The sequence below is a fragment of the Hypomesus transpacificus genome, unplaced genomic scaffold, assembly GCF_021917145.1.
Source record: "Hypomesus transpacificus isolate Combined female unplaced genomic scaffold, fHypTra1 scaffold_61, whole genome shotgun sequence".
NCBI classification, from domain to species: domain Eukaryota; kingdom Metazoa; phylum Chordata; class Actinopteri; order Osmeriformes; family Osmeridae; genus Hypomesus; species Hypomesus transpacificus.
Genome location: NW_025814034.1, coordinates 1,031,321 through 1,053,076, shown reverse-complemented (window position 1 = coordinate 1,053,076; position 21,756 = coordinate 1,031,321). Strand labels below are relative to the sequence as shown.

Sequence of the window (21,756 nt, the reverse complement as noted above, 5' to 3'; positions counted from 1 at the left end):
GATCAAGAACGCGACAAAAACATGACCGCTGCTAACTTCACGAAACAGATACTGGATGGTGTTTCGTCATGGTGCGGCACCGTTAACATTTTAAATGTGAAATCAACTGCTTTTTTTTCATCATGTGTGAGGAGTGAACGAATCAGGATTAATATTCGAAGGTAATTGGACATTGCTTCTGAAACGCACTCCATCCTCTCACCCTCCCTCCCCTCATCCTCTCACGCCCCCCCCTCCCCTCATCCTCTCACCCTCCCTCACCTCATCTTCTAAACCCCCCTCCCCTCCCCTCATCCTCTCACCCCCCTTCCCTCATCTCTCACCCTCTCCCTCCCTTCATCCTTGTCATCATTTGCGCCTGTAAGCGGTCAGAGACGCAGATGAGAAATCCGCTTTGAAAATATGATTTATTTGAAAAGTTACTGTCTTTTAGCCATGGTCAGTAAACTTAAGCAGTCTACTAACACATCCAAAATGCTGATAGAAACGGACAAAGACTTTATTGATAAAACCGTTTGAATACTTGCTGAAAAGTCTTCTACAATTGTACGGATGGAACCGACTCGTGTTTTTCATGTATTTACTTTTGTACCTTAATTTCTCCTTTCTTCCAGGCTACGGAACTGCTGTTTGGGAGTCCGGTATTTGGTTGGCACGACCTGGACAATAGCGAGTACGACTGTTGGCCCCTGGACAAGCCTGACGAGCTGAACATGATCGACTGCGGAGGTTGGTGAAATGTTCAAATGTAAAAAGTCGAATTTGAAAAGATCGACAATTATGCTTAGGCATTTTACTTTTCGATTTTATTTCAATTGCGTGTGCATGTGTGTGTGTGTGTGTGTATGTGTGCGTGTGTGTGTGTGTGTGTGTGTGTGTGTGTGTGCAGGGCTCGAGATGGCGTGGGTGGACAGACCACCAGACACAGTGAAGGTTGGGGAGGTGTTTAACGTGTCCTACTCTGTCACCACCCAGGACAGCTTCTACCAGTGGGCCCTGGACAACAGCATCTTCACACACAGGTGTGTGTGGTGTGTGTGGTGTGTTTCTGTGTGAACTTCTTGGTGTGTTTGTAACATCTGTCAGGTGCACATAACCTCTTCTCTGGTGTGTGTGCGTGTGCGTGTGTGTGTGTGTGCGTGTGTGTGTCAGCTCCATTGTGGATGTAGCTGCAGCTAAGAGCTTCTGTGAGGATCATGAATGTCCTGCCAACTGGAGAGATGCTAACGAAGACAACTGCTGCATCCACCACGCCAACATCCACTCCTGCCCCCTGGGATACATGGTACACACACACACACACACACACACACACACACACACACACACACACACACACACACACACACACACATGCATATACACACACACACACACACACACACATGCATATACACACACATGCCGAGAGGCATCAGTTCATCAATTCTGCTTATTTTTCTTTCTTTTTCCATCCATCCCTCCCTCTCTCCCCCCTCTCTCCCGCCTCTCTTCCCCCTCTCCCTCTCTCTCCTCCCTCTCCCCCTCTCTCCTCCCTCTCTCCCCCCTCTCTTCCCTCTCTCCTCCCTCTCCCTCTCCTCCCTCTCTCCTCCCCCTCTCCTCCCTCTCTCCTCCCTCTCTCCTCCCTCTCCCCAGTCTACAGAGAGAATATGTGGTCCCTGGATTCCAGATGACGGTCAGATCTTCACACACACCATCTCCACTTCTGGCAAGATGACCCAGACCAACTGGACTGCCAAGGTCTGACTCACACACACACTCACACACACACACACACACACACACACACACACACACACACACACACACACACACACTCACACACACACACACACACACACACACTCCCATGCACTGACATACAAGTACATTTAACTTAAAGCCCCATTAGATAAACGGGGCTGCTCAATGAATAAAGGAGGGAGTCAGGTGGCTGAATGGTTAGGGAATCGGGCTGGTAATCAGAAGGTTGCCGGTTCGATTCCCTGCTGTGCGATTGACGTTGTGTCCTTGGGCAAGGCACTTCACCCTACTTGCCTCGGGGGGAATGTCCCTGTACTTACTGTAAGTTGCTCTGGATAAGAGCGTCTGCTAAATGACTAATGTAAATGTAAATGAATAAGAAGGTGGCGTGTTGTAAACGGTTAACAGGCAGAGATGTAAGATGTAGTCCCAGTGTAACAGGAAGTGATGTAACAGGAAGGTGTGTGTGCTGCAGGTGGTGCTGACCCATGTGGGGCTGACCTCCCTGATTGCTCACATCAGAGTGGGACTCATGCAGGTGGCCCTGGAGGCCAAGAGCACCGTGCTGCCCGCAACACGTACGGAGCAGTGTGTGTGTGTGTGTGTGTGTGTGTGTGTGTGTGTGTGTGTGCTGCCCGCAACACGTACGGAGCAGTGTGTGTGTGTGTGCAGACTGTGGGAACAGTGTGTGTGTGCAGACTGTGGTAACAGCTTAGTGTGTGTGTGTGTGTGTGTGTGTGTGTGTGTGTGTGTGCAGACTGTGGGAACAGTGTGTGTGAGGAGGATGAGCAGTGCTCCACCTGTCCTGCTGACTGTGGAGAGTGTCCCATGAGCACCTCCATCAAGCTGGCCATCAGCCTGCCTGCTGCCCTGGTCAGCATCAGCTTCTTCTGCACTGCCATGGTGGGTCTCTCTCTCTCTCTCTCTCTCTCTCTCTCTCTCTCTCTCTCTCTCTCTCTCTCTCTCCCTCTCTCTCTCTCTCTCTCTCCCTCTCTCTCTCTCTGTCTCTCCTCTCTCTCTCTCTCTCTCTCTCTCTCTCTCTCTCTCTCTCTCTCTCTCTCTCTCTCTCTCTCTCTCTCTCTCTCTCTCTCTCTCTCTCTCACACACACACACACACACTAAGCTGTTCTCCTGTGTGTCTCAGTGGTTCAGGTACCAGAAGCAGAGGATGTTCTGGGACGAGAGCTGGATCATAGAATATGGACAGATCAAACAAGGTGAGGAAGAGAGGAGAGAAAGGGAGGGAAGGGGAGAGGAGAGGAGGGGAGGGAGGGAAGGAAGGGGAAAGGAGGGGAGAGGAGGGGATGGGAGGAATAGGCTGACTATCTCCCTCTCCAGACCAGATGACCAGGACCACCAGCGTCATCAGTGTTCCTCTGGCCAATAGCGACTCCAACACCAGCTGTGTGACTGCGCTCAGCTCCTGCACCACCCAGCACGCCTCCCGCAAACACCTCTTCACACTCACTGGGCTGTAGTGGGTAGCACACATACATCATGCACACACACTCACACCATGCACACACACACACCATGCAGACACACCATGTGAGCCTCTCTGTCTTAGTGATGGCAGATCTCACCTCTGTCTTAGTGATGGCAGATCTCACCTCTCTGTCTTAGTGATGGCAGATCTCACCTCTGTCTTAGTGATGGCAGATCTCACCTCTCTGTCTTAGTGATGGCAGATCTCACCTCTCTGTCTTAGTGATGGCAGATCTCACCTCTGTCTTAGTGATGGCAGATCTCACCTCTCTGTCTTAGTGATGGCAGATCTCACCTCTCTGTCTTAGTGATGGCAGATCTCACCTCTCTGTCTTAGTGATGGCAGATCTCACCTCTCTGTCTTAGTGATGGCAGATCTCACCTCTCTGTCTTAGTGATGGCAGATCTCACCTCTCTGTCTTAGTGATGGCAGATCTCACCTCTGTCTTAGTGATGGCAGATCTCACCTCTGTCTTAGTGATGGCAGATCTCACCTCTCTGTCTTAGTGATGGCAGATCTCACCTCTCTGTCTTAGTGATGGCAGATCTCACCTCTCTGTCTTAGTGATGGCAGATCTGTGGCGATCAAGAGGATCCACACCAAAACCTTCTCCCTCTCCAAGTCCATCAGGCAAGAGGTCAAACAAGTCAGGTGAGACACACATTCACACACACACACACACACACACACACACACACACACACACACACACACACACACACACACATTCTGTCACACATACACTCTCTCTCTCACACACACACACCCATCTCTGAGTGTGTCTCTCTCAGGGAGCTGGACCATCCTAACTTGTGTAAATTCTACGGAGGCTGTGTGGAGGTTCCCAACGTTGCCATAGTAACAGAGTACTGCCCCAAAGGCAGTCTGAATGACGTGCTGCTAAATGAGGAGATACCCCTGAACTGGGGCTTCAGGTACCATACACACACACACACACTCATACACACACACACACACACACTCATACACACACCTGAGGAGAAACCCCTGAACTTCTCCCTTCTCACACTCGTGTGTGTGTGTATATGTGTGTGTGTATATGGGTGTATATGTGTGTTTCTGTGTGTATATTTGTGTGTGTGTCCAGGTTCTCCTTTGCTACAGATATCGCCCGGGGCGTGGCCTACCTGCACCAGCACAAGGTGTGTCACGGGCACCTCAAGTCCCTCAACTGTGTCCTCGACGACCGCTGGGTCTGCAAGATCACAGGTACCAAACTAACTCATACCAAACTAACTCATACCAAACTAACTCACACCAAACTAACTCATACCAAACTAACTCACACCAAACTAACTCACACCAAACTAACTCACACCAAACTAACTAACACCAAACTAACTCATACCAAACTAACTTACACCAAACTAACTCACACCAAACTAACTCACACCAAACTTAGTCACACCAAACTAACTCACACCAAACTAACTAATACCAAACTAACTCATACCAAACTAACTCATACCAAACTAACTCATACCAAACTAACTCACACCAAACTAACTCACACCAAACTAACTCACACCAAACTAACTCACACCAAACTTACTCACACCAAACTAACTCACACCAAACTAACTCACACCAAACTAACTCACACCAAACTAACTCCCACCAAACTTACTCACACCAAACTAACTCACACCAAACTAACTCACACCAAACTAACTCACACCAAACTAACTCACATCAAACTTACTCACACCAAACTAACTCACACCAAACTAATTCACACCAAACTAACTCACACCAAACTAACTCATACCAAACTAACTCACACCAAACTAACTCACACCAAACTAACTCACACCAAACTAACTCACACCAAACTAACTCACACCAAACTAACTCACACCAAACTTACTCGCAGCAAACTAACTCATACCAAACTAACTCACACCAAACTAACTCACACCAAACTTACTCACACCAAACTAACTCACACCAAACTTACTCACACCAAACTAACTCACACCAAACTAACTCACACCAAACTAACTCACACCAAACTTACTCACACCAAACTAACTCACACCAAACTAACTCACACCAAACTTACTCACACCAAACTAACTCACACCAAACTAACTCACACCAAACTTACTCACACCAAACTAACTCACACCAAACTAACTCATACCAAACTAACTCATACCAAACTATCTACTGACAAACTAAACTAACTCAACTATTTAACCTAACTAAACTGACCCCTCCCATCTTACCTCTTCCCCCTGTATATTTGGGTATACATTCGAAATATATAACATATTATTTTTTTCAACTTTTCATAAACCTCTTTTTGGAAACCTCCACCTAGACTACGGGCTGTCCACCTATCGGAGAGAGGACCTGGCTGAGCCCCTGACGACCTATCAGAAGAGACTACAGGAGGTGTACATGCCCCCTGAGTGTCACAACTGCAACCTGGAGCCCACCCTGGCTGGAGATGTGTTCAGGTACACACACACACACCCACACACACACACCCTGCCTGGAGATGTGTTCAGGTACACACACACACACACACACACACCCTGGCTGGAGATGTGTTCAGGTACACACACACACACACACACCCTGCCTGGAGATGTGTTCAGGTACACACACACACACCCTGCCTGGAGATGTGTTCAGGTACACACACACACATGAATACAGATGTACAGATTCTTCTGTATTTTTGCAGTTATTCCATAATCCTGCTGGAGATCGCTACTCGCAGCGACCCTGTCCCTGTAAGTATGTGTGTGTGTGTGTGTCATTCTCGTGTTGGTTCCCTGACATCCTGGCTGACCCAAGTCCTCATCTCACAGGTCATGTCTGTGGGTGAAGGTCAAAGGTCATTCATCAGTGGACACAGGGACTGTTTAAATCGATACGGCAACATGCATGGCATCCGACATCTTGCTGGTCATCCATCTCCATGCCAACACCATCCAATCACCATGCCAACACCGTCCCATCACCACCCACTAAAAATAACTATCTTTCCTGCTTCCAATCTCTCCCCTTCTCCTCCCCTTCCTGCCCCCCCTCCCTGCCCCCCTCCTTGCCCCCCTCCCTCCCCTTCCTGCCCCCCTTCCTGCCTCCCCTCCCTGCCCCCCAGGTGGAGGAGTCCTCTCTGGAGTGTGCTTGGTGCCCCCCCCTGCCAGAGCTCATCTCAGGGAAGACAGACAACACCTGTCCCTGCCCTGCCGAGTACGTGGAGGTAGGTAGCTGATTGGTCAGGTCTGGGTGTGTCTGGAATCTGATTGGTCCGGTCTGGGTGAGTCTGGAAGCTGATTGGTCAGGTCTGGGTGTGTCTGGAACCTGGTTGGTCAAGTCTGGGTGTGTCTGGAAGCTGATTGGTCAGGTCTGGGTGTGTCTGGAAGCTGGTTGGTCAGGTCTGGGTGTGTTTGGAAGCTGATTGGTTAACTCTGTGTCTCCGTAGCTTATCAGGCGCTGCCGTTCTCATAACCCCGCCCACCGGCCGGCATTTGAGCAGATCAGGAAGGTCGTCCAGAGGATCAACCCTCACAAAGTCAGCCCTGTGGACATGATGATGAACCTGGTATGACCTCCACACGACCCCCACATGACCTCCACATGACCTGAACCTGGTGTTGCCCCTGGTGTTGCCCCTGGTGTTGCCCCTGGTGTTGACCCTGGTGTTGACCCTGGTGTTGCCCCTGGTGTTGACCCTGGTGTTGCCCCTGGTGTTGACCCTGGTGTTGCCCCTGGTGTTGCCCCTGGTGTTGACCCTGGTGTTGCCCCTGGTGTTGACCCTGGTGTTAACCGTGGTGTTGCCCCTGGTGATGCCCCTGTTGTTGACCCTGGTGTTGCCCCTGGTGTTGACCCTGGTGTTGCCCCTGGTGTTGACCTTGGCCCTGCAGATGGAGAAGTACAGTAAGCACCTGGAGGTACTGGTGGCAGAGAGGACCCAGGACCTGATGCACGAGAAACAGAAGACAGACCGGCTGCTGTACAGTAAGACACACACCCCATACACATACACACCCCATAAACACACCCCATACACACACACATGTGTGTGTGATCCTCTGGACACCTGTGTGTGTGTGTGTGTGTGTGTGTGTGTGTGTGTAGGCATGCTGCCTCGTCAGGTGGCAGATGACCTGAGGCAGGGGAAACCTTCTCAGGCCCAGAGCTTCGTCAGCGCCACCGTCTTCTTCAGGTGATCCTCCCTCTCCTCTCCCATCCTCCCCCTCCCTCTCTTCCCTCTCCTCCCCCTGCCTGTCTCCCCTTTCCTCCCCCTCCCCCCCTCCCTCTCCTACTTGTCCTCCCCTTCCCTCTCTACTCACTCCCTCCCTCCTCCCCCTCCCTCCCTCCCTCCTCCCCCTCCCTCCCTCCCTCTCCTCCTTCTCCTCCCCTTCCCTCTCTACTCACTCCCTCCCTCCTCCCCGTCTCTCCAGTGACATCGTGGGGTTCACCCACCTCTCCAGCTCCAGTACTCCCTACCAGGTTGTAGACTTCCTCAACAAGCTCTACACAACCTTCGATGACATCATAGACAACTACGACGTCTACAAGGTGGAAACCATAGGGGACGCCTGTGAGTCTGGCTCTCTCTCTTCATCTCTCTCTCTACCTCTCTCTATGCCTCTTTCTCCACCTCTCTCTTCATCTCTCTTTACCTCTCTCTATGCCTCTCTCTCTACCTCTCTCTTCATCTCTCTCTCTACCTCTCTCTATGCCTCTCTCTCTACCTCTCTCTTCATCTCTCTCTCTACCTCTCTCTATGCCTCTCTCTCTACCTCTCTCTTCATCTCTCTCTCTCTACCTCTCTCTATGCCTCTCTCTCTCTACCTCTCTCTTCATCTCTCTCTCTCTCTCTCTATGCCTCTCTCTCTACCTCTCTCTTCATCTCTCTCTCTACCTCTCTCTCTTCATCTCTCTCTACCTCTCTGTTCCTCTCTGTTCCTCTCTCTCTACCTCTCTCTATGCCTCTCTCTCTTCATCTCTCTCTCTACCTCTCTATGCCTCTCTCTCTTCATCTCTCTCTCTACCTCTCTATGCCTCTCTCTCTCTACCTCTCTAGGCCTCTCTCTCTACCTCTCTCCATCTACCACTCTTTCTCTCTCCCTCTCTATTCATCAACCTCTAAATCTCTCTCCATCTGTCTCTCCATCTCCCCTTGGCTCTCTCTGTGTGTCTCTCATGTGTGTTTCTGTGAGAGAGCATCTCCATCTCCCCTTGGCTCTCTCTGTGTGTCTTTCATGTGTGTGTTTCTGTGAGAGAGCATCTCCATCTCCCCTTGGCTCTCTCTGTGTGTCTTTCATCTGTGTGTTTCTGTGAGAGAGCATCTCCATCTTCCCTTGGCTCTCTCTGTGTGTCTTTCATGTGTGTGTTTCTGTGAGAGAGCATCTCCATCTCCCCTTGGCTCTCTCTGTGTGTCTTTCATGTGTGTGTTTCTGTTGTGTGTCTCATGTGTGTGTTTCTGTGAGAGAGCAGACATGGTGGTGTCAGGTGTACCTAAGGAGAACGGCATCCAGCATGCGTCTGAGATCTGCAGCATGGCTCTGGATCTGGTGGCTGTCTGTCGCAGCTTCAGAATCCCGCACAAACCCAACACCCTGCTGCAGATACGCGCTGGTATACACTCAGGTAACACACACACACACAGTAACACACACACTCAACACCCAGCTGCAGATACGTGCTGGTATACACTCAGGTAACACACACACACACAGTAACACACACACACACTCAACACCCTGCTGCAGATAAGCACTAGTATACACTCAGGTAACACACACACACACAGTAACACACACACACTCAACACCCTGCTGCAGATACGTGCTGGTATAAAATCAGGTAACACACAAAACCCAACACCTTGCTGCAAATACACTCAGGTAACATACACACGCCCATGCTCCTGGCTGTGTGTTGCAGGGCCGGTTGTGGCTGGTGTGGTCGGCACCAAGATGCCTCGCTACTGTTTGTTTGGAGACACAGTCAACACAGCCTCCAGGATGGAGTCCACCAGCGAGGGTGAGGAGCTAGCGCTTGCTAGGGAAGGGCTGGCACACTGAACACGGGGCTCTCTATTAGAATGGAGGCAGATGCTAATGCTAGGGAAGAGACCATCTTCAGCAGTGGCTAATGCTAGGGAAATATGAATCTCAATGACAGTAGGATGTCTATGGCAGAGACATAGGAAGCTAACGCTAGGGAAGTGTGTCCTCAGCCCTGAAGATCCAGTGCAGCTCCGGTACATTCTACCTGTTGGAGGAGATAGGAGGCTACGTGCTAAACTGCAGAGGCATGCTCCAGGTCAAGGTCAGCACACACACACACTGTAACTTCAGATGATGCAACTTCTAGTTCTGCCTTTCTGTTTTACATGGATCAAATATTGTCCCTCCCTCCCCTCCTTCCTCCCTTCCCCCCCTCTCTCCCCCAGGGTAAGGGGGATATGGTGACCTACTGGCTAGAGGGGAAGCAGGCGTCCGTGTCCTGTAAGGACCCCTACCAGGACCCCTCCAGGGTGTCCAGTAAGAAGCCTGCTGTGGTTCCTGACAGTGACAGAGAGCTGTACTCCTCCATGCCAGGCTTCCTCAACCACGACCTGCTGCTAGACCCTGCCTGACCCCTGAACTCTAACCCCCTCATGCTATACCCTGCCTGACCCCTGAACTCTAACCCCCTCATGCTAGACCCTGCCTGACCCCTGAACTCTAACCCCCTCATGCTAGACCCTGCCTGACCCCTGAACTCTAACCCCCTCATGCTAGACCCTGCCTGACCCCTGAACTCTAACCCTTCATGCTCCTCCATGCCAGGCTTCCTCAACCACGACCTGCTGCTAGACCCTGCCTGACCCCTGAACTCTAACCCCCTCATGCTATACCCTGCCTGACCCCTGAACTCTAACCCTTCATGCTATACCCTGCCTGACCCCTGAACTCTAACCCCCTCATGCTAGACCCTGCCTGACCCCTGAACTCTAACCCCCTCATGCTAGACCCTGCCTGACCCCTGAACTCTAACCCCCTCATGCTAGACCCTGCCTGACCCCTGAACTCTAGCCCCCTCATGCTAGACCCTGCCTGACCCCTGAACTTTAACCCTTCATGCTATACCCTGCCTGACCCCTGAACTCTAACCCTTCATGCTATACCCTGCCTGACCCCTGAACTCTAACCCTTCATGCTATACCCTGCCTGACCCCTGAACTCTAACCCCCTTCATGCTGGAACTTCCTGTATCTATAGTAGTTCCCAAGCTAAAAGGTTGTAATACATCTAAGTTAGATGTAAGTCTTTTTTCACTTGGGTCATTTCAAATGTTTGTTTGCGAACTGACTAGTGCTAAGTCCTTCTGGTTAAAACCAGGAGCCCTCTCTTTCTGTTCTCATAGTGGTCCTCCACTGTTGTGAAGCTCTCTCTCCCCTCTCTCTCTCCCCCTGCTCGTGTTGTCCTCACCAGGTTAGGGTTAGGTCCTGTGTTGTTCTTCTGTTTGGGTCATTAAAAGTTCTTAACTCTACTCCTGTCCCAACACGTCCTTTCACACCAACAACCTTTAACCCTAACCCAACAACCTTTAACCCTAACCCAACAACCTTTAACCCTAATCCAACAACCCCACCTTACCACATCCCATTGGAGAGGAGGGAGAGAGGAGGGAGAGAGGAGGATTAGAGTGAAGGAGCAGGGACAGAAGGAGTAGGGAGGATGTGTGTTGAAAGGACAGTAAGTGGATGTGTCTATGCCTGTGAATATCTGTGTGAGTGTGTGTGTGAGTGTGTGTGTGTGAGTGTGTGGATGTGTGTGTGTGTGGATGTGTGTGTGAGTGTGGAGACAGAGAGCTGTCTCCTGCAGCTGTTGAGGTGAGCCCTTGGGGTTTAGACAAGAGGAGCTCCAGAACTCTCCAACAGCTGAGACTGCAACAAACTCAATTCACTCTACCTGTGTGTGTGTGTGTGTGTGTGTGTGTGTGTGTGTGTGTGTGTGTGTGTGTGTGTGTGTGCGAAATCTCACACTGAGGAAAACATCCTGATTACTTCTACTCTGAATGAAGAGAGGGAAAGAGGAAAGATAGAGAGGAGGTGAGGGAGAGAGATAGAGAGGGGGCGAGGGAGGGAGAGAGAAGTGTATCTGAGAGGCTCTAATTAATCTTAGAGGGAAAACAAGACATGAGAGAAGGATGGAGAGGAGAAGAACGAGAGGACACATGGGAGGAGGATGAGGAGGGGGACGGAGGGATGAGAGGAAGGGAGGGAGGGAGGGGAGAGGGATGAGAGGGACGAGAGGGCTGCTGTCTTTTGAAGTGTTTTCCGTTAATGAAATGCGTATGTACCGTACTGATCACAGGAAAGGCTCTCTGTTTCCCTCACCCATCTCATCACTCATCTACATATCTGAAGCTGCAGCCACACACACACACACACACACACACACACACATCAAAGCCAGGCCAGTGTGTGCATGGCCACTGCATGTATGGAACAGTTTGTGTGTCTAGAAATATGTGTGACCCTTTTATTTACTGACTACATTAGAGGCCTTTACACAACAACCACAACACCAATACAAGTGGAAATGTGTGCGTGCGTGTGTGTGTGCGTGCGTAGTTTCATAACCTCTCTGCTGCGTACTATATTAACATTACAATACAAGACCAGTAGAAATTCAGGTTTATTTGTTTTGTTTATTATAAAAGAATATGTGCAACATATAAACACCCATGGAAGGGAGATAAACACAGACCAGACCAGTACAGACCAGACTAGACCAGTACAGACCAGACCAGTACAGACCAGACCAGTACAGACCAGTACAGACCAGACCAGTACAGACCAGACCAGTACAGACCAGACCAGTACAGTCCAGACCAGACTTGAATAGACCAGACTTGAATAGACCAGATCAGACCTGAAAAGACCAGGCCTGAATAGACCAGACCTGAATAGACCAGACCTGAATAAACCAAACCTGACCAGACCATACATGAATAGTCCAGGATAGTCCAGTCCCATCCAGTCCAGGATAGTCCAGTCCCATCCAGTCCAGGATAGTCCAGTCTTAGCAGTGCAATCTCTAGGAACAGGAGAACACCGCTGCATCATGCAGGCCAGTCCTGCATCATGCAGGCCAGTCCTGCATCATGCAGGCCAGTCCAGCTGAGATCACATGACCAAAGTCTCTCTGGAATGTAGTCTTCTGTGGCATTATGGGAGACAGAGTCTTCATAGCCGGAGTGGACGATGTCCACAGGTTTGAGTGACCTGGTCAAGACAAGGACAGTTTCATTATTACTGTTTGTATTGAATAGAGGCACCTGGAGGCAGACTGTTTCAGTGGCTCCTTTACTTTTCTTTTTTTTTGCATCGTTCGCTATTTTCATAGTTTTTTCCCTTAAAACGGCTGTAGTACTTTGCTGGACTGTGAACTTATATCATCTGATACTTTAGGTTGTAGTTTTCAGCGAGTTTGATCAGTATAGACAGGAGATTTACACAGTAAATCGCAGGGAACTCACATTTCAAAAGAGGAGTCAGGCATCCATCAGTTGTGTCGCCCGCTCCCTGTAGCCTGCTCCAGCTGCCACCGTGCCGCCACCCAGCTACCGTATATGACGTAGCCCCAGGACAGCACCACCACCGCCGCTAGCATCTGGAGACGGCAACATGAGGATCAGTGTAGCTTCGTTTGACCCCGGAGCTGCATAGCTCACGTCGTTAACTCCCCGTGGCTCAATCTAAACCCGCTATTAAACTGATTAATTTCCCAAAACAAAGCACAATAATTCGAGGCAACGGCACACATTGCGGTCGTCAAACTAAAGGCCAAGACGTCACACAGTTAGATTTAGCGAGAAAACACGAATGGGTAAACGATAGCTAACTAGCTAAATAGCTAGCTCTAGTTAGCTAGCTGCGTGACTACACGCTAAAGGCTAGAGCTAACCTTTGTTTGCTACCGTGGACCTTAGCTAGCCAGCCACACGTTTGCTCGTGCAGCCAATGTTAGAATCAGCAACACGATTTACTTACGATGGTGTAAATTCTGTCCAGCGCTCGATTGCTAACAATCATGCTTGTTATAAATGTTGGATGACATTGACTCGCTGAACCCCGGCTAGCTAGCAGCAACATTAGCTGGAGTGTGTGTAGTGCATAGTTTGACAAAAGTTGAACCGGTTGTCAAGCCAACCAACCACGCAAACCACATTTAATCAAGCGCCACCTGTTGGGTATCACGGGCAATCAATTCTGAAAAACGAACATTGACCTAGATGTTTATCGCTATGAAATCAAAACATTTGATCACTAATCCAGTGTGAATTGGAAATCAATGCTAAACCCCCTCTTTTAACGTCTCAACAATAGGTTCAATCGTTTGAGCGAAGTTTTCTCCAGTCGCTAGGCAGCGCTGTTGGTCGGAGGACCGTCGACCTCTCTTCAACCAGAAGAAGAAGTCAACGATCCCAGAATCCTCTTCGTTTTTATCGACTAGCTGTTTGATTTACATCCGTGGAGCCTGCGAGCTGGCTGACACCGTCCACTAAATGTTACAATTTCAACGTTTCTGTTGATCTCAGTAAGTCATAATATCGCTAGAAGATGATCGGCACTATCGGTGTCCGTGATCGGTGTTGTGACATTTGATCGTGAAACGGAAGATCACATATGAAAGCCTTTGGCGTTGCGAGTCGAGTGTTAAGGTAAGGTTGAGGAAGATGCTTCTGCTAGTGCTAGCTTTGTCCACTGCTAATCTATTTGGCGTTTGTTTCGTTTCTAGATCCTATCTAGTAATTTCAGCTACATACATCCGTGTACACCGGGTGCTAGTCAATGTCCGCAGTTGTATGTGAAGTTTTTTGAAGCCAGATTTGGAGAGTGAGACATGTGGGAGAGCTGACTGGCTAACCAGTTTAGGTGGGAATGCTATTAATATGACGCTAGTAATGCTAGTCGTACGGGGATAATGCTAGTAGGACGGTAGTAATGCTAGTCGTACAGGAGTAATGCTAGCTCTCAAAGTATCGAGCATGTAGCCGTGTAGTACTTATCCCCGAGGTTATGTTCTCCAGTAACTTCAAAAGCTCAAAGTTGTGGCAGCCAGCGTGCGATTTAACATTCATGTATATGTTGACAGAAATACTTATTCGGGGGACGGCTTCCTACTTCCGTGTGTGTGCGCGCGCGTGCGTTCGTATTTCAGTGTTTCTGTGTGTCTGCGCTCATCAGTGTGTGTGATCGTATTTCAGTGTTCCTGTGAGTGTGCTCATCTCTCTGTGTGTGTGTGTGTGTGTGTGCAGGTGATGGCGCCCACCAGGATGAAGCTGCGTGTGCGGAGGAAGGACAGCGGGGGAGGGGGGGGGGAGGGGGGAAGACCTCCCGCTCAGTGTCAGCCGAGGCGTCTCCGGACTCCAAGTGTCCCATCTGCCTGGACGTGTTCCAGAACCTGGCCTACCTGGACGCCTGTCTACACCGCTTCTGCTTCCGCTGCATCCAGGAGTGGTCTCGCAGCAAGGCCGAGTGTCCGCTCTGTAAGCAGCCCTTCTCCTCCATCCTGCACTCCGTCCGCGCACATGACCACTTCAAGGAGTTCCGGCTCCGCCCCCCGCCCAACCACGCCCCAGCCGCCGCCGCCGCAGGCGCTGCCTTGACGACGGACGGCAGGCGCCGGCACCGGCAACGGACCGTCTCTCAGGGGGGCCGGGCGGGGGAGGGGGGCACGAGGGGCGGGGGGAGGGAGAGGAGGCGATCGGGCCGTATCCGTGGGAGACCGACCACCTCCCCCCCTCCTCCTCCTCCTCCTCCTGGGGGCGGGGCAGGGGGACAGGAGGGGGAGGATCCAGGGCTGAGCCTCGTCTTCGGGTCGTCGTCTGTGTTGCCTAGAGACGGGGGCAGGCTGCTGATGCGCCTGGCGTCTCGTCTCCGGGTCCAGCCCGAGGGCGCCAGCGCCCGCCGCCTCCACCAGAGGGCGCTGCTGGGCTTCCGCCGCCAGCTGTACCGCACCGGCGTGCGGGTCCGGGGCGTGCAGGGCGGGGCGGGCCACGACATCACGGCGGCACACTACCAGCACAACCCCGACGCCCTGCAGCGCCTGCTGCCATGGTTACACAGGGAGCTGACGGCGCTGTACGGCTACAACACCTATCTGGTCAACCTGGTGCAGGACATCATCCGCTCACGCCTCACCCACACTGACATGGAGGACGGGGACATACACGAGGAGCTCCGCCCCTTCCTGCTGGCCAGGACCGACCACTTCCTGCACGAGCTGAGCAGCTTCGCCAGGTCGTCTCTCAGCATGGAGGCGTACGACCAGAGCGCCGTGTACGAGCTGCCCGCCCCGCCCGCCCCGCCCGCCCCGCCCGCCCCCAGCTACGAGGAAGGCTCCTCCTCGTCTGTTATCGCCATCTCCGAAGGCGAAGAGCCGCCAGCGCTAACGTCAGGAAGTGGAGTGAGCAGAACAGGAAGTATGCTCAGTGAGGCACCATGGGATGATGAGACTCCAGGCCCCTCCTACTCCACAGCTGAGCCATGCCACTCACCCATGCAGCTGTCAACCAGCCCCAGGGAGCCGGGAACCAATCAAACATCTGTCCAGTCCTGCGAGGCGACGGGGAAACACCAAGCACAGGAGGGGGAGGAGGGGGAGGAGTGCCTGATCGTGGGCTACGTCAAGCCCATGGCAGAGAGAACTCCAGAGCTGGTGCAGCTCTCCTCTGACAGTGAGGAGGAGGAGGAAAAGGACAAGAAAGCAGAGAAGGTGGAGAATCTTCCAGCCCTCCCCTCCCTCATCCTTCCTGTCCTCCATCCCTCCATCCCTGCTCTGACAGACCAGAGAGAGTCACACACACACTCTGCCCTGACAGACCAGAGAGAGTCACACACACACTCTGCCCTGACAGACCAGAGAGAGTCACACACACACTCTGCCCTGACAGACCAGAGAGAGTCACACACACACTCTGCCCTGACAGACCAGAGAGAGACACACACACCCTCTGCCCTGACAGACCAGAGAGAGTCACACACACACTCTGCTCTGACAGACCAGAGAGAGACACACACACCCTCTGCTCTGGTCCGGATGGAGAGAGAGAGGGAGCAAGGAGGAGAGAGAGAGAGGGAAGGAGAGAGAGAGCAGGAAGGAGAGAGGGAGCAGGGAGGAGAGGGGGAGCAGGGAGGGGGGCTCATATTGCAGTGCTGGAGGGAGGGCAGTTCAGAGGCGAGGAGTCGTAGAGGAGACTCCAGGAGCAGAGAGAGACCAGCAGGGGGCAGCAGAGAGAGGAGCAGGAGTTCTGACACCAGCAGCTCGATCCGCAGCACCGTGTCGGTGAGCAGCAGGGAACCCTGGGAAGGGTGGTCCTCCAGGGGGAGGACACAAGAGAGACAGAGGGAGAGAGAGAAGGAGAGGTGGAGGAGGAGAGACAGGGAGCGGGAGAGGCGTTGCCATAGAAGCCGTGGTCGAGCGACAGAGAGGTGGTGGGTGAAGGAAAGGGGGAGAGACGGAGAACAGGGGAGGGAGAGAGACAGGGAGAGGGGCAGTGGTGTCTCTCTCCTTCTCTCCAGACGGCCCCCAGGTGTGGAAGGTTCCACGTCTCCTTCCTCCAGCAGCGGGCGTAGCAGCCACAGCCGGGGCGGAGCTAGCTCCTCCTCCCTCTCTGGCTCCGCCTCCGTTGGCGGAGGGGGTGTCCGGAGGGACAAACCTGGAGGGAAAAGGAAGTACAAGAGCAGACACCTGCAGGACCCAACCTGGCAACCCACCTCTGACAGCACACACAGGGGGAGAGACACAGAAACAGAGAGGGAGAGAGGGAGGCTGGAGGGGGAGAGGAGCAGGGGAGAGAGGAGGAAGAGGAGGAGAAAAGGAGGAGAGAGCAGTACCAGTGTGAGAGAGAGGTGAGACTGCTGTTGTTTCTATGGACGCATCTTTTACAGAATGTAACACCTCAAACTCTAATTCTGTGTGTGTATGTGTGTGTGTGTGTGTGTGTATGTGTATGTGTGTCCAGCAGGACACTGAGCCGCAGCCCCAGCGTTGAGATCATCTACGAGGGCACCACCTCCCTAATCCCGCCTCCTCGCCGCAAACGCCACGCCCCCCGGCGCCAGCGCTCCCCTCTGGTCATCACCATCGACAGCGACAGTGACCATGACGACCACGGGCACTCGGGTCCTCCTCCAGCCCTTAGCGACCAGGCGCTGTGTCTCTCTGACCCCTGCGTGACCCCGGCGACGCCCCCAGCTGTGGAGCCTTGCCTGGACCTGGGCGTCGACCTCAGCGACCTCCCCGTGGACGTCCTCCACCACACCCCCGACCCCTGCCTGACCCTGCCCCTGGAGCAGAGAGGCGGGAACAAGCTGACCACTAGACCTGTTGACCCTGGGGTCGTGACCTCTGACTCTCATCTCTTGGAGACCATCCTGCAGGAACTGGAGGTCATCACCCAGCCTGACCAGGACCAGGACCTGGAGGTCATCACCCAGCCTGACCAGGACCAGGACCTGGAGGTCATCACCCAGCCTGACCAGGACCAGGACCTGGAGGTCATCACCCAGCCTGACCAGGACCAGGACCTGGAGGTCATCACCCAGCCTGACCAGGACCAGGACCTGGAGGTCATCACCCAGCCTGACCAGGACCAGGACCTGGAGGTCATCACCCAGCCTGACCAGGACCAGGACCTGGAGGTCATCACCCAGCCTGACCAGGACCAGGACCCCACTGCCTCCCCAGCCCACCCTGGGCCAATCAGGGGCTTTGCTGGGGGAGGCAGTCTGCCCCCTAGAGACTCACCCCCCCCACACACACACACACACCTGCCTGTCTCACCTGTGTCTCACACACACACACACCTGCCTTCATCTCCATCACTTACCCACATGTCTGTCTCACATGATGTCAGTTTAATCCAGCGATCGTCTTTAACACTCAAACCCTTCCTCCCTAACTCTGGTCTGACTTCCTCTGTCTCCCTCCCTCCCCCTCTGCTGCCCCCCCCTCTCCCAGAGGCAGATCAGGCCTCTCCCCCCCACACACCCCTCTCCTCACCCCTGCCCCCCCAGCCTCGCCCTGTCCCCCCAGCCTCGCCCTGCCCCCCCAGCCTCGCCCTGCCCCCCCACCCACACTGAAGATGCCTCTACCAGGAGACAGAATGCTGTATACTCAGACACACACCAGTACAGTCTTCAGCAGTGATGGACACACATGCACACCTGACAGTCAGATGTGGATGTCTAAGATACTACTTGAATTGAGGGATCAGCAGTTAATAAACTATTGCTCTGCCTCTTAGAATATATAATGTGTCGCGCAGCGTTGGAATAAATACCAATGTTGATATTCAATATGTTTTTTCATTGTGTGGATGTAATATGATATGTTTGACTAGGGGAGGAGTAGAACTGGTGTTTCGATTATGGCGTAGCTCGCGTAGTTTCACTTTCGTTTCTGGTTATGGTCTCGAGGGGGTTTACAGGCTATTAAAGCGTTATCAGCCTACCGTAAATCAGGATGTATGAGACGGAGAAAAACAACCTGCGGCTTTTTAACAACCATATTGTTGCTATTTTACGACCGTCTTACATCACGGAGTTCATGAACACGTATCTATCTGCTGGTAGGTGAACTGAACCAGACTGCCGAATGTTTCGAATGAAAAACGTTCTTTATTTCAATTAAAGCGAGGCCATTGAAAACAGGAATAACGGGTGGTCTATCACCATTAGTAGGCTAATAGACGGATCTCAACTACATAAATATGCTTGTATGTTTGTGTTGTCGACTTGCTAAGGCGATGAATTGGCTGAAGAATGTTATATGAATCCGAAATGAAATGACCGCAGATTGTTACCGCTAGATGGCAACATAGCAAATTGTAGAGGGGTCTCCCTGCATTGTTGTCTATGTTACTATGTGTGTGTGTGTGTGTGTGTGTGTCTGTGTCCAGAGTGTGTGGAACGTATCCTGTCGGAGGAGGTCAGCTCCGTAACCACGGCAGCGGAGCGTCTTCTGCAGAGTGTTTGTGAGCTCGAGACGCAGGGATGGTTCCAAGGCTTCAAAGACACACTGTCTGCCTCAGGTACGCCTCACATAGGTGTGTGTGTGTGTGTGCTGCTTCAGGCACGTGGTAGCTGTTTAGTGTGTTTGTTAGGGTTGTAGATGTTGGTTTTCATGTTGTTGTTGACATTAGTGTTTGTGTTGCTGTTGGTGTTGCCCAGGTTACCATGGTCTGAGCAGGGCTCTGAGGGAGTGGGACTTTGGGCCTCTGGAGAGCCTGGTGGAGGCCCGAGCCCTGCTGGACCGGGTGGAGCCAGGACTCACTTCACACATCAAACCCAGCGACCTGGTGCCCCACCTGGTGCCCTGCCTGCTGCCACGCCAGGGGGAGGAGATACGTGCTGTAAGGGCCAGGGGGGAGGAGATACGTGCTGTAAGGGCCAGGGGGGAGGAGATAGGTGCTGTAAGGGCCAGGGGTGGGGGGAGATAGGTGCTGTAAGGGCCAGGGGGGGGGGAGATAGGTGCTGTAAGGGCCAGGGGGGGGAGATAGGTGCTGTTAGGGCCAGGGGGAGGAGATAGGTGCTGTAAGGGCCAGGGGGAGGAGATACGTGCTGTAAGGGCCAGGGGGGAGGAGATACGTGCTGTAAGGGCCAGGGGGGAGGAGATAGGTGCTGTAAGGGCCAGGGGTGGGGGGAGATAGGTGCTGTAAGGGCCAGGGGGGGGGGGAGATAGGTGCTGTAAGGGCCAGGGGGGGGAGATAGGTGCTGTTAGGGCCAGGGGGAGGAGATAGGTGCTGTAAGGGCCAGGGGGAGGAGATAGGTGCTGTAAGGGCCAGGGGGGGGAGATAGGTGCTGTAAGGGCCAGGGGGAGGAGATAGGTGCTGTAAGGGCCAGGGGGGGGAGATAGGTGCTGTAAGGGCCAGGGGGGGGGGGGGGGGGAGGAGATAGGTGCTGTAAGGGCCAGGGGGGGGGGGGGGAGGAGATAGGTGCTGTAAGGGCCAGGGGGGGGGGGGGGAGGAGATAGGTGCTGTAAGGGCCAGGGGGGAGGAGATAGGTGCTGTAAGGGCCAGGGGGGGGGGGGGGGGGAGATAGGTGCTGTAAGGGCCAGGGGGGGGGGGGGGAGATAGGTGCTGTTAGGGCCAGGGGGGGGGGGGGGGAGGAGATAGGTGCTGTAAGGGCCAGGGGGGGGGGGAGGAGATAGGTGCTGTAAGGGCCAGGGGGGAGGAGATAGGTGCTGTAAGGGCCAGGGGGGGGGGGGGGGAGATAGGTGCTGTAAGGGCCAGGGGGGGGGGGGGGGGAGATAGGTGCTGTTAGGGCCAGGGGGGGGGGGGGGGGAGGAGATAGGTGCTGTAAGGGCCAGGGGGGGGAGGAGATAGGTGCTGTAAGGGCCAGGGGGGAGGAGATAGGTGCTGTAAGGGCCAGGGTGGGGGGGGAGATAGGTGCTGTAAGGGCCAGGGGGGGGGGGGGAGGAGATAGGTGCTGTAAGGGCCAGGGGGGGGGGAGGAGATAGGTGCTGTTAGGGCCAGGGGGGGGGGGAGATAGGTGCTGTGAGGGCCAGGGGGGGGGGGAGGAGATAGGTGCTGTTAGGGCCAGGGGGGGGAGGAGATAGGTGCTGTAAGGGCCAGGGGGGGGAGATAGGTGCTGTAAGGGCCAGGGGGGGGGGGGAGATAGGTGCTGTAAGGGCCAGGGGGGGGGGGGGGGAGATAGGTGCTGTAAGGGCCAGGGGGGGGGGGAGGAGATAGGTGCTGTAAGGGCCAGGGGGGGGGGGAGGAGATAGGTGCTGTAAGGGCCAGGGGGGGGAGATAGGTGCTGTAAGGGCCAGGGGGGGGGGGGGAGATAGGTGCTGTAAGGGCCAGGGGGGGGGGGAGATAGGTGCTGTAAGGGCCAGGGGGGGGAGGAGATAGGTGCTGTAAGGGCCAGGGGGGGGGGGAGGAGATAGGTGCTGTAAGGGCCAGGGGGGGGGGGGAGATAGGTGCTGTAAGGGCCAGGGGGGGGGGGGGGGAGATAGGTGCTGTAAGGGCCAGGGGGGGGGGGGGGAGATAGGTGCTGTAAGGGCCAGGGGGGGGGGGGGAGATAGGTGCTGTAAGGGCCAGGGAGGGGGGGGGAGATAGGTGCTGTAAGGGCCAGGGGGGGGGGGGAGGAGATAGGTGCTGTAAGGGCCAGGGGGGGGGGGGGAGGAGATAGGTGCTGTAAGGGCCAGGGGGGGGGGGGGGGAGTGGGAATAGATCCACTTTGTAGACACACCCTTTGTAGACACACCCTTTGTAGACACACCCTTTGTAGACACACCCTTTGTAGACACACCCTTTGTATGTGATGTTTCTGGTGTATACCCCTGAGGTGGAGGCGCAGCGTGGTTGTACTGCAGCAGGCCGCTGTCTGATTGGCTGTCTGAAGAGGAGTGATTGTGACACGTGGTTCAAGCAGCTGAAGATGGCGCTGGAGGAGTGTGAGTTCACCCTCGCTCTGAGCCAGCTGGCAGGGCACGCAGGTACACACACACACACACCACCATACACACACCACACACACA

At 53.7% G+C, this 21,756-nt stretch overlaps 3 protein-coding genes and 1 long non-coding RNA gene across 5 annotated transcripts in view; 3 read left to right on the top strand and 1 right to left on the bottom strand.

The window, feature by feature from the left end:
• The first annotated feature begins 367 nt into the window (after positions 1–367).
• Positions 368–10,750, top strand: LOC124465891 (atrial natriuretic peptide receptor 1-like). Its single transcript, XM_047017531.1, has 23 exons — positions 368–438; positions 615–729; positions 890–1,022; positions 1,153–1,285; positions 1,636–1,740; positions 2,219–2,321; positions 2,501–2,646; positions 2,888–2,960; positions 3,082–3,220; positions 3,794–3,880; positions 4,021–4,164; positions 4,338–4,459; positions 5,574–5,712; positions 5,943–5,991; positions 6,363–6,464; positions 6,687–6,806; positions 7,129–7,222; positions 7,343–7,430; positions 7,669–7,808; positions 8,708–8,860; positions 9,158–9,256; positions 9,453–9,544; positions 9,669–10,750. Exons 1-23 carry the CDS (start codon positions 403–405, stop codon positions 9,852–9,854), a joined length of 2,598 nt encoding a protein of 865 aa, XP_046873487.1. The 5' UTR covers positions 368–402; the 3' UTR covers positions 9,855–10,750.
• A 1,161-nt stretch (positions 10,751–11,911) lies between these two features.
• On the bottom strand, positions 11,912–13,457 carry LOC124465878. The gene is made up of 3 exons (XR_006955849.1): positions 13,260–13,457; positions 12,746–12,879; positions 11,912–12,491 (listed from the first exon to the last, which is right to left on the bottom strand). It is a non-coding gene; the product is annotated as an uncharacterized LOC124465878 (long non-coding RNA).
• Positions 13,458–14,530: 1,073 nt separating this feature from the next.
• Positions 14,531–18,627, top strand: toporsb (topoisomerase I binding, arginine/serine-rich b). Its single transcript, XM_047017470.1, is given in 5 exon segments — positions 14,531–14,590; positions 14,593–16,071; positions 17,089–17,123; positions 17,237–18,000; positions 18,617–18,627. Coding segments are annotated over 5 exon segments (2,349 nt in total).
• Positions 18,319–21,756, top strand: part of ddx58 (DEAD (Asp-Glu-Ala-Asp) box polypeptide 58) — a 12,695-nt gene continuing 9,257 nt past the window's right edge. Inside the window, exons 1-4 of one of the 2 annotated variants that reach the window (XM_047017515.1) lie at positions 18,319–18,844; positions 19,175–19,306; positions 19,446–19,627; positions 21,564–21,714. In XM_047017515.1, coding sequence (XP_046873471.1) covers positions 18,739–18,844; positions 19,175–19,306; positions 19,446–19,627; positions 21,564–21,714 — 571 coding nt within the window. In that variant the 5' untranslated portion in view covers positions 18,319–18,738. The remainder of the gene's footprint in view (positions 18,845–19,174; positions 19,307–19,445; positions 19,628–21,563; positions 21,715–21,756) is intronic. The other variant, XM_047017514.1, reaches the window with a different exon arrangement.